The 12,960-nt window shown below is 39.4% G+C and overlaps 1 protein-coding gene across 5 annotated transcripts in view; it reads right to left on the minus strand.

Annotated features, from left to right (window-relative positions):
* kif13a (kinesin family member 13A) overlaps nt 1-12,960 on the minus strand; it is a 40,849-nt gene that overhangs the window by 24,336 nt on the left and 3,553 nt on the right. For 4 of the 5 annotated variants that reach the window (XM_077598781.1, XM_077598780.1, XM_077598782.1 and 1 more), the window contains exons 3-5: nt 3,383-3,398; nt 1,578-1,638; nt 1,079-1,171 (exon numbers count right to left, since the gene is read on the minus strand). In XM_077598781.1, the coding sequence (XP_077454907.1) occupies nt 1,079-1,171; nt 1,578-1,638; nt 3,383-3,398 (170 nt within the window). The remainder of the gene's footprint in view (nt 1-1,078; nt 1,172-1,577; nt 1,639-3,382; nt 3,399-12,960) is intronic. The other variant, XM_077598779.1, reaches the window with a different exon arrangement.

Here is a 12,960-nt window from a genome sequence, read left to right on the forward strand (position 1 = left end):
TCTGATTTCAGATATTCTCAAAAGAAATTGCTTTTTAGAGAGACACATTTAAAATCTCCTTTAAAAAAGTGTACTTTTTTTCCAAAATGATCGAAAATTAGCGCGTACTTTTAAAAACAAGATTTCCACATATTTCGTAAGTCAGTTAAAGTCTAATCAAATTTAATATAAAAATATTGAGTCATTGTCCTCTCCATCCAGACCTTTTGGCGACAAAGATTTCATCAGAGGTTTTGCGTTTAATATGTTATTGCCATTCACATTCTCCAATCTTGGAATCGTCCTAAGGACTGTATGAAAACAACATTTATCTTTATAAGTTATTGCTGACTTGGATACAAAAAAAATCGGAAACAACCCCATTTTTACCAAAAAATGTATCGTAAACACTTGTAGTTGCCCTGTTGCCAGCCAATCGCAGGGAACAGAGGAACAAAAACACTCAAACACTCATTTATATAGTATATGGACAATTTTTGAAACTTTATAGAACCTGTTTTTCCATATGTCCCTCCTCTACCACACCTGAATCAAATGATGAACTCATCAGCAAGCTGTCTAGAGGCTTCATACTGATCCCGATTATTTGATTTGGTATCTTGGTGGAGGGAGACATAGAAAACAGACTGGATAGGGTCTCTCGAGGACCGGAGTTGGCCACCCCTGATTTATACTGTATATAAAATTTTGTTAACACAATTACTTGTGGGGCGGCCCGGCGAATGAGTGGTTAGCGCGTCGGCCTCACACTGTGGGACCTGGGTTCAAATCCAGGTAAGTCCACCTGTGTGGAGTTTGCATGTTCTCCCCGGGCCTGCGTGGGTTTTCTCCGGGTACTCCGGTTTCCTCCCACATTCCAAAGACATGCATGGTAGACTGGTTGGACAATATAAATTGCCCCTAGGTATGAGTGTTAGCGTGAATGGTTGGTTGTCTCCTAGTACCCTGCGATTGGCTGGTCACCAATTCAGGGTGTCCCCGGGCTCTAGCCCGAAGTCAGATGGGATAGGCTCCAGCACCCCCGCGACCCTAGTGATGATAAGGCGGTTCAGAAAACAAGATGAGATGAGACAATTACCTGTTTGTCCATAGGCAAATATGCAGGCATTATATCCCTGGAATGCATTTTCAAGTATTCCCTCTCCAAGGCACTGGAACACCACTTCTTGACCTTATAGACAAAGAAGCAGTTACCATAGAGATTAGTGAACAAATAATCATGATTTCGCATGTGTTGGTTTCATTCAAGAATCAGCGTGGCAAGAACAAAACAGTAAACAAGAAATCTTAATATAAATACACGTGACAAATTGCTGCATGGTCATGTTAAAACGATTTGGCTATGTCACACAGTCTACTTGTGCTACTTGTGAATAGAACAGCTGTTTAATAAGCTAAATAAAGCCTTGGCTCTGCAGCTTCAAATTTGTTCCATGCTCGTAGCAATCAAATTTCTTCTACAAGTGTCAGTCAATTATTAGTCTGATTAGTCACTGTAATATCGTTGATACACAGAACACACATTTTTGAGGGATGTGTACTTTTTTATGCTGAGAGGAGTGAGGTTTGTTTCTTACCAGCATATTTGGGAACGTTGGACTCATCCATGGACCAGAAACAGTGGTCAAAGGCAAACACCTGCAGAGAAGACAGCAAAGGGATTGTCTCCACACTATCCATACCTGTCCAAGCTAGTACAGTCCAACATAACCTAATCCTGTTTCCTCAGATTAAACAAATTCAGGCTTATTGAGTCATGCAAGTAAATCAGCAGAATAGAGCTTGTTTGCAAGAGTAAGATGCAGACTAACTGAGCATATTGTTCAAAGTAATGCTCATTAAGACAATCTGCACAAATCCACTGTTAGCGGTTTTGTCATAGTGGCTGCAACTAAATGAATTCATAAATCAGGGTCGGCGCTCCCCCAAGAAATTCCAGCACTCAGTGACCCTTGTCTCCAAGGAAACAGGGCCGGAGCGCTTCCCGGCGGTGAGTGCTGGCTCCCAGCCCTCACTGCTGGGTTTCACAACACAGAATTGAGCCGAAGGGACGCCTTGAATAAGCTCCGGACCAGTGACACAGAGAGATGCTCTTTGGAAAAAAGCCTGTTTTAGCACATGTATCACAAGAATGAGAGGGCCTGTTACCATTACAGCATATTTATGGAAGCATGTTCACTTGATGTAACGTGACATTAAAAATGTATTTTTTAAATTAGTTTTTATATTCATTCATTCATTCATTTTCTGAACCGCTTTATCCTCATTGGGGTTGCAGGGGGTGCTGGAGCCTATCCCAGCTGATTCCAGGCCAGAGGCGGGGGACACCCTGAATCGGTGGCCAACCAATCGCAGGGCACGAGGAGACAGACAACCATTCACACTCACACTCATCCCTAGGAGCAATTTAGACTGTCTAACAAGTCTACCATGCATGTCTTTGAGAATGTGAGAGGAAAGCCACACAGGCCCAAGGAGAACATGCAAACGACACACAGGTGGACCAACCTGAATTTGAACCCAGGACCCCAGAACAAACCACTCAAGTTTTTAGGATTTTTCTAAATGTGTGCATGTGAAACTAATTGTGTAATTCCTTTAACAAAAAACAATGATTGTATTGATTATTTGCTTTTTAAAATGAGTCAATCCATCCAAAAATAAAGTAATTTGCACCAATACTTAGAACTCTCCCTGTGCTCCTTAATTGCTTTCACCTTCCAGAGCTCTCAAAACACCCTAATCTCAGCTAGTTACAAGTAATGATGTTGATTGATTTCAAGTGATCGAAAGTGTAGACTGAACAATAACTCATGAAATGCGATGAGTGAAGCATGCGATTAGCAGGCACGTGCTGGTCTAACATAAATTCAAGTTACGGTCCAAATGAACAAGTCCCCTAGGTCCCATCAACAAGTGTACTCGACACAAAAGCCGGTCCCCTTGTGTATGAACCATCCTTAAGCCGGTCACCAGTGTGTCGTCAGGGGGAAGCGGTGGGGGTGCGCCTGCAACAATGCAGCTTTCAATGTGCGCACACACACAGACCTAGTGTCCACGCTCATCCTGTTCTCATTGTAGAGCCTTTGTGGGTTCTCACAAAATCTTAGAGCACTGACACATTCACACGGACATCTATCCAGCTCCTGCTGACCAACCCATTAACTAAAACACCCTCAATCACTGCTATTGTGCACTCAGATGTGTAGGATGCTTCTCACATCCTCAAGGTAACCTCAAGGAAACCGTCCTCGGCCTTTGCGATCGGATGATTTTCAAATGCTTGCACTGAAATTGTTTCCATTGATGGTGAACATCAGCTCTTGAGCTAGGAGATGGTCATTATACTAACAGACAGTTCAAGCAGTGGATGGATACGTACCTTGGACTGCTTCCTGCTGAAAGACGTGCAATCCACCATACAGAGTAGAATTCCAGTGTGGGGAGCCGACGGAAGAGAGACAAAAAAAGGAGTTAGGAATGCTGAGATTAAATAAGAACATACTCAACGCTAGTTATTTTACAGCTATATTGGCTCTTGAAGCATGCTTGCATATATAGACTACCTAAAACTTTGGTTTTGTCCACTTATATTCATTTCAATTTCCTGGTGATGGTCATTGCTGTGGTTGGGTGCATAATTGGGCCAGTGGAGTGAAAGTGAGGGAAGGGATTTACCATTCAATGTCCCACCGACTCTGTTGAGTAAATAGAACTTCGCTTGTGGACTTAACAAAGGGGCCAGGTAAGAACTGGCAGCACTCAGCATATCCGAATTCCGGAACTAAAGACATAAGTTGAACGCAGGAAACACCCCCTCAAGTTATGTAGGATAAGATTACACACGATGTGAAAGGGGCAATTCCCTAACAGGCCAAAACGTCCTCCATAGAACGACATATATTATGCTGCAGTATGATGAAATAAATCAAAATAACGATATTTAGGACATCTGGCTATAAAACTTGCATTAAAAGCATCAGTCTCTGCTCTGCTCTATTGGGACATGAGCTATAAGGAGTTGTTGTAACAGTAATTCTGTGGAAAATGTGTTCATTTATCCAGACAACCATTTGTGAGGATAGATGTAACTTTTGTTGGATGTCCTGAAACTCTGCCTGGCTTCTCTCACCATCACTCATCTATGATGTGTATTTTTGAACGGACTCTTCAATTCGTCTACACCTAGCCCATCAAAGAATGCCTAATGGACCTTGCTTTGTCTACTGGGAAAACAAAGGGCCTTGGCCAAACCGTTCCCACGATGTTGTAAGCAGTTATCCAAAAGGGCGTGTTAAGATGATGAATCAAAGACCCTACAAAGTGATTTGGTTTAAAAAATGTGACAGAGGTTTATAGATAATGGCTGAAAACATGCATAGATTAAGACTACAATACTACAATATTTTTCGGACTATGTATGTCGCACCTGAGTATAAGTCGCACTGGAGTAAAAGTCGCATTTTAGGGAACTTTAAAATAAAAATAGTTAAATAGAGAACAACAGGCTACGTAGGCACCTGTTAATGTAACCTTTATGTTTTTTGCAGGCCTAGATACACTAACACTGGAAGCACTTCAGACATGAAGTCCACGCCTATCTTTATGAATGATAACATTTACACATCTTGAATGTGTTGCCTCCTTTTTTACAAACAAATAGACAAAGATAGAAAAGGTCAATTGAGTAAAATGCTGTAACTTCAACAGTGAAATGACCACTTTGATGGAAAATGTCACACGGTTCTGTCATTGATTTTTATCTGAGCTCATGTTCTGCTACTATGTACTAATAAAAAGACACAAGTGGACATGATCCAAATAAGACTGTAACCTACGATTTGCAATGAAGATAAACTGTCATTACCATTTCCCAGTGGAGTACATTGTGCCAGCAATCAAACCCAGTATGATTGTAAAAGTACAGACATAGACCAGCTGTATACTGTATTACTACAGTTTGCAGTGTAATCCTTTGCAATGATTCCATGGCTTGCTTTTGTCTGTTCAATATACACGGCCACATCTGGAATGTCGGGAATGCCGAGCAAGACAATGGATTGAATTGTCTCCCGCAGGCTATATATAAATCTTGATGATATAATTACTTCCTCACAAAATACAAATGCAGACTCCATTCATGCCCTGTATATTATTTAATTTGACTTTGTTCTGCTTCTAGAACTTTTACAGCAACAAATTTTTCAGCTCCTAGTCTGGCTCTTGAAATAATCTTTTAATCTCATCATAAATCTACCTTCTTTTTAGCAATGTCTTACCTTTGTGTTTGTTAATCTAAAAACTGTGACCATATCTTTTGGTTTAAAAAATTGTATAAATGCAGTCGCACTCAACTGATTTTAATTTGGCATGAAATCAGTTAACCTAAATGCTAAATGAACTGCATTCTCGTCAGGCCAGAGCCAGACGTGGCGACTCGGTCATGAAGCTTGGATGGTGCAGCCTCCAGGCAATTTGATACAAATTCAACACATTTGACATGTTGAGGTTTGAAGGCTTATGTTGCGCTTCAGCACACAGGCCACGGCTGCAGGTTCTGTGCGCATCATTTTGCATCGTGTGTCGCCTTGGCAGCACACTGGCTTCCAAGCCTTCAAGTCAATTAATGTTAAGACAGCTGAGAAAAATAACAACATAAAAGAAAAAAAACGTGTGGGTGTAGGTGATCTTATAAATTACATTTAGAAATGAGAAAATACCTCTTTTAACACTAAGATTAAGACTTTTTTTTTAATTCTTTCTCCTACGGCTGGAGGGCAAATTTGTTTGAATTTTTTCTGTGGTGTCCGGTTTCAGATTCTGTATGCTCCATAAAGAGAAGTCATGAAGGGTGGGAGTGTAACAGCAGAATCCCCCCGGCCCCCGTGGATATGGAAAAGGATTAAGGCCACTGGGTCATTATGCCACCCAAAAAATGTTCTCTACTAACCCAATAGAAAATAAACACAAGATTAGAGTATGTATCATCCAGCAAGACAATATATCTCCCACAATATTAAAAAGTGTCTTTTCTTGTGGCACAACTGTTTCAAAACAGAAATGCATGTTCAAGTAACATTCAATATTAGGTGTAGTGACAATTTTTCAATTGCTCATTATTCTTTAGAAAAAATATATACATTTATTTTTCTATGGCACTTGTACTCATGAAGGCGATAGATAAATCTCACGTAAGCACAAGAACACTCCACACAAGTTGGAACCGAGATTCAAATTGAAGGAATGTTAAGACAGATGTACAGACCACAGTTCCCTGTACAGCATATACAGTGTGTCCACCATCCATCCATTTTCTTGACAGCCTGTCCTTACTAAAGTCATGGATGACCTGCAGCCAATCCAAGATAAATTTGGGCAGGCATTGGGTTTGTTCTCAACTGGTCGCCAGCTGATTACCTGTACAGTACTGTACCAACTTTAAGACTTTTGTTCTCACCACTGGCCACACAATTCATACACCCATGGTAAACTTGATGAATCTGAATTCAATCTATGGAGAAGCATTTATAACATTGAGTAAAGACAATGATTTTTACGCAGCACAATACATGGGCAGGAACAATGTGTCAAACAGAGAATCTTTCTATGCACGCAGTGCTTCCACGTTCTGTGTAAGGCATGTAAACTTCCGGTCATTGTGTAAAAGCGTAGAGAAAATCTGGGAATCATGTAAAAGTCCAAACTGAATTGAGAGCTGAAATTCGCAGCACACAGTATTGGCTAAAGGTTAAACTATAGTTGTCATTGAAAAAATAAAATAAAGATTGATACTATTACGGCTGTACCGGCTTCGAACCAGTGAACACTAATTTTACAACACCTGATCATATGCCATCACACTAGCTTGTAACATAGTGACAAAAGAAATTGTTTTGTCATCTCACCTGTCCACTAGAAATGCTGTTCATGTTACTGTGCATACAGTCCAATGTTATACAGTAAAAGTACCAAACAAATTCTTCTTGCGATACTTTTGTATAATTGCTATTGCACATGTGTGTAAGTAGTTGGGGCGGTACGCTATATAAACTTGTTTTCTTTTCCAAAACCCATGATGAAAATAGAATGCCGACTGATGACCAGCAGTATGTGCGGTAGCTCCAAATTTGCAAATGAAGTAATATCAGATTAACAGTTTAGCAGTTTGATGACATAATCCTGCTGACCACGTACAGTCACACACGCAAAAACTGTTTTGCAGACACAGATCTCCCCCTTCCCCCTAATCCAAATTCTGCCTGATTGCCAAAATTCGACCCCTCCAAACCATTTAAGATCAATTTAACCACACATAAGGCTTTTCGCCGTGCTAGCCTGTCAACATGTTTCAGACCATTACAATTCATATGTGATTCACAGCCAAACACAACGTTGGGAGCTTTCACCCTCTCTGTGTCTCTCAGTGTTGGGTTACAGTACACTGCGCTCCTCTGGACTGCAAGCTAACATTTCAAATATTCTCCTAGTATGTTTAGAACAAATCAAGCTGGTCGGCCCCACCCACTCAAAGCAGGAGGTAATCCTGCTTCTTAGACACACAGGAAAACGCTGAGCAGTCTTTTGTAGGATTCTTCAAGAATATCCCATGAATTAGACAAATACTGAATTGTATTTAGCATAGGTAGGATACAATATCACTATTCAAGTTGAAGGCCACCCAATTGCGCCCAGACAAGTTTGAATTGTCAATAAAAGTGAAAAGATTTGAAAGTCTTTATCATTTGTGATTGCATGTCCAAATTTACTGACTGAAAATGCAGTGAGTTAATGGCCTATTAATTTTAATAGTTCAAAATTTGCATGAATATCTACAATAGACATATTTTAAGGCATTGATCATTGTAAATGTCGATTAAGAGCTCCAGTTCAAACCCTCCACGACCCTCGTGAGGATAAAGCGGTTCAGAAAATGAATGAATGAATGAATGAATGAGTTCAAACCTTTTTTTTGTCTTCCACAAATGATATACTGTTTAAATGCTAGAGCAATGGTTCTTAAACTGGGTTCGGTGAGTAAATCCAAAGGGCTTGGGGAAGGTCAAGACATGCTCCGTTTTCATAAGCTGACTAAATTTGGCAGTGTGGACTTTTAGATCAGGTTTTTCACTGGTTTACACCCTTTAGTTAGTAGAGGATTGAGTAGTAAGTAGCATTAGTAAAGAGTAAGTCAGTAGAAGGTTGACGCACTGGGAATGAGAAAGTACAACAGATCATATCTCCGGACAGCATGTGCAAACATTTGTGTCACATTTCACACAGTGAAAACAATATGTGATAAAATGGAAATGAAAAGAGGAAAGGTATGAAATTAAATGAGTTTTTATTCCATTCTCCAATGTGAAAAGCAACTACAAAAGTCAAAATTGTTTCTAGTAAAATTCAGTTTGATATTGTTGTAATGTTTTTGTGTTATGATTCATTTTTTTTTGAACATTGTTTTTTGTACAAAATTTTCTACATCATTTTGCCCACTAATAAAAATTTCATTAAAAGTTTCGTTAACTGAGTCAGAAAAGTGAGTTACAAGGCTCAGGTTATTGTAATTTAAAAAGACTAATTCTTTAACAATATAAAAATGTATTTCCCCAAATTTGAAAGAAAAATTCTAAAATATTTAAATATTTTAAAAGAAATTTGAATGATATTTTTTTCCATTTTAGTTTGGTGGCTTAGCATTTGTTGTGAATTTGGGGGAAAAATGCTTTATTATTTAATGTACCAGATGGGTTCAGTACCACTGTGCTAGAAGTACAAACTTTCCAAACTCTCATCCTGAAAAGTAGTTTGTTTGCATGGTAAAGTGATTGTGTTATGGTTTACAAAGGGATGTGGTAACTTATGTAAATATTAGATACTTTCTCAATCGTGTGTTGTTGTATGTGTGAATTTTTTAACACACTGTATAAATCCACTGCAGTAAGTTTCATTTGAAAGTGAATATTATTGAAATTGCACTATTTTTAAAAGAAATTTCTGATGTCTCACATATTGTAACAAGATAGTAAAATTATTTCAGAATCTACTATAACCATTTGCACCCTTCCATTTTTATTTTGATCTAAATTGTTCTCATAAAATAGCTTATGAGGCCAGTAACATAAAGCCCACTTGAGAACAAAATGGTGTGAATTTGCACTGCACACCAAAATGAGTTCAATGACATCTTTGCTCTAAAAATGTTGTCTTATGTCATCTTAAAATGCAGTAGAGGGCAGACATGTACAAAGACCATAAACTATTAATTGTGTGTTAAGGAACCACGCGTGATGCATGTCCAAGTATTTGCTGGCTGTGAAATATTTCTCATATGGTTATCAATATAATTCCGCTGTGTCTCGGCAACGGATGTCGCTCAGCAACCGCCCTGCAAACAAGGAGCCAAGACAAACGGCCAGCCTTGTGAGTCAAAGTTCCGACATGAAAGCCAAGCCCAGACTGTCAAAAACAGACCTAATGAGGAGCAATGTGCCGGATGCTCCCGTATGCGGCTGTTAGGGAATTTTCCTAAGCACATGCCAACAGCACAACAGATGACGCAGTTCGAAGCCAATCGAGCCATCTCAGGCATGTGTGACACCGCAGTGACAACAAGGTGGGTCTGCAGGGCCATCCATTAAGAACCATTAAATCAGTTTCATGGGCAGTGTTTCAAAGGGAAGTCAGTTCATCAATTGGCTTATTCCAGTGTGATTCTCCTCTCAAGGGAAATTGAGTGAATTTTACTACCGGGACACACCTCTTTTGACCCTTTCGAGTTGGAGATGTCGCTGGTTTGAATAGGTTCGGCGCGTGGCAACAATAGCAACAGGATGCCCGAGAAACACATATCATTGAAGACTTGAAAGATGTCACTTTGATACCCTCACAGCTAAAAATTGGAAGTATTCAAGTTCATTTGAGAGAAAAATCTAAATTTTGAATGATAGCCCTAACACAGCGTCCAACGCTCACAATCTGAGAATGATGAGGCACAGATGCAACAAAGACTGACAACGCCATCTTTTCTGTATACCAGATCGAGATCTAAACAATAGGCCACTCTAAACAAACAGCCTTTTTGTGATTAAAATTAACAAGTCAATACATTTGAATAGCATGTTTGACGTCTGAAAATGGGTTATTACGTGTGCGGTCGATTGGTCGCCGGTCTTTTGGTCGCCGGTCTTTTGGTCGCCGGTCTTTTGGTCGCCGGTCTTTTGGTCGTCGGTCTTTTGGTCGCCGGTCTTTTGGTCGTTGGTCTTTTGGTCGCCGGTCTTTTGGTCGCCCATTGTCGCGGTCCGGGCGGACAAAACAAGGTAAAACAACACGGTCTACGCATCAATAAAAGCCAACAATGGCCATGAGCAGTTTCACTGAGCCGACATGTGAGTGTATAAGAGGTTTTATGTACATGAGTTGTCCCCTTAGGAAGGTACGTCAGTCAGGGTCTTAACAAGTTCTCCAACAAAAAACAATAAAAGTCCGGGAAATTTGGAGCTTTTCTTTAGCCTAATAATTACTAGGGCATTAAGTATGACTAAATAGTAATTCACAGTTTGTATTTAGGGAATTTGAGCAACGATTTAAATGGTAATTATCAATAACCTTCCGGGCGACCAAAAGACCGGCGACCAAAAGATCAGTGGCCAAAAGACCGTGTACCGGTAATTATGCCTAGCAGACCTCTGAACCGCTTACCATATGGAAATGTAGATTTTTGACACCTTAGCCTGAACAATAGAAAGACAAAGGGAACATTCCTGATAATGGGACTAGGCAGCATTGCTCTTTTGAAAACTGGTGTTTGGGAAATTTAGACATTTGCGATTTTGTACAATATGTTCAGCAACAAGAAAGAAGACTAAGTATGTGATGAGTTATCACCCTTCAACAATAAAGACCACAATGGTTTATCATAACAGCATCTACCCGTTATAAACCATAGGCAGCAGAAAGAAAACAAAGAGGTTGTTGAAAAGTAGACATCCTTCAAGTGTATTTAGGTTCACTTGCAGTAATTTTGACAATCCTTTGGAATTACTACAAAGAGGAGTTTTTTTGGGGTGGGATATATTTTTGTCTTCAACTCTTAACTTCAGCCCATCAAAGATGCGAAATAATTGATTTACTGTTTTATTCTAGAATTTGAAGACAGCTTTTGACCAGATTGTTTTCAAGAAACAAAAACACTAATCACAAAAAGCATTTACCAAAAAGGCATTTTTTTCCCTTCTGCTAGAAAAAAAAAAAATTGTCCAGTCGAAACCACCAATGTATGGAATGTCAAGAGTTACAATTAAATAATGAAAAACAAGGTTTTACAATAAATATTATTTAGATAAAAAGCAGACAAATATGTCATTTTCATTCATTCATTCATTTTCCGTACCGTATTTTTTCATAGGGGGTGCTGGAACCTATCCCAGCCAACTACGACCACCAGGCAGGGGACACCCTGAATGGGTGGCCAGCCACTCGCAGGGCAGTTAAATATCATTTTTTCTTTTGTTTGTTTTAGATCGTTTATGTGATGACATTAAATAAATGTCTACAAGTGAGAATTTACTTTCATATAGAAATTGCCAACATAATTGCACACCTTTGAAGAACTTGCACCATATTTGATTTATTTATCTAACAAGCTATCAGACGTGAATGGGGAGCAGGTGTGTTAAATTTAATAAACTACTCATTTCCATGCAGTCTCCAATCAGTCATATATTTTTACAGGCCAAAGCCCTGTTAAGTTACCACTCATGGACACTATCTTTGAAGTTCTACTCCCTTGGTATTTGCAAACCAATCGTCTTGAAACTTAGTGGCTATGCAGCATGGACCAGTACATATCAATCCTCAATGTCTAATTTGTTTATTTTTTCAGGGCTGATTTATTAACTTCAGAGTTGCAACGAAATTTTGTTGTGCACTGCACTATAACCATAAAGATTCTTATTCTTGCTGCCTCTAAGGCAGGGGTATCAGACTCGGGTTGGTTAACGGGCCGCGTTAACGTCAACTCGATTTCATGTGGGCCGGGACCATTTTAGATATAATATTTAGGGTTTTTTTAATAAATGGATTAAAAGCCCTGAATATTCAGTTTTTTATAGATCTAAAACAATGTTTATTTTAGCTTTTTTTAAAATATATTTTTAGATTTTACAAAATGACTTTTGAACTAAAAACACAGAAAAAAATGATTAAAAAATTACAATTATTGATTTAAAAGGGGGGAAAATCAGGAAATTTAATATACATCTATACTCTTCATTTTAATTTGATCCTAAAACAGAAAGTCGGCACTCATGATTTACTTTCCCGGGCCACACAAAATGATGCGGCGGGCCAGATTTGGCCCCCGGGCCACCACTTTGACACATGTGCTCTAAAATGTAAAATAGCCTGCAGCAGGCAGCCTTCAGCCCGTGGTAGCACAGTAGTGCTTGTTGTATGTACTGTAACTCTGACTATTTATTTAGAAACTACAGTGAACTCTGCTTTGAGCATTCTATATGCCTGAAATACAGTAAATCATGCTACGTTAGCTCATTTAAGTACTTGCATTATCCTAGACTGCTACATCTCCACCCACTGAATTTCAATTTGGATAAGCAATATTTGGAGTGTAATCTCTGATTTCAAAACGCATTTGTAAGTCTTGACGGCTTTGTATTCAGCTGTGTCGCCAGGCCTGTCGGAACATGACAGATAGTAATACACCCCTCCCCTCTACCCTCGAGAGCTATTTCCTTGTCATGACGCCTCACCACTCATCTGCATTCACAGACGACAGCCTCAGGTGTTTCCTTTAATCGCCGCCCCCAAATCTTTGTCTGCAGAGTAGCACCAGATGAAAGATGAGAATGATTATTAGGAATTTAGAGAAATTTAACCTGCCACCCTGGGGTCGGTCCCTCACAAGATGTGTCATTTTGGTCCTGAGCTTAGGGATCACGAGTG

This window comes from Stigmatopora argus, chromosome 4, assembly GCF_051989625.1.
Source record: "Stigmatopora argus isolate UIUO_Sarg chromosome 4, RoL_Sarg_1.0, whole genome shotgun sequence".
Taxonomy (NCBI): Eukaryota; Metazoa; Chordata; class Actinopteri; order Syngnathiformes; family Syngnathidae; genus Stigmatopora; species Stigmatopora argus.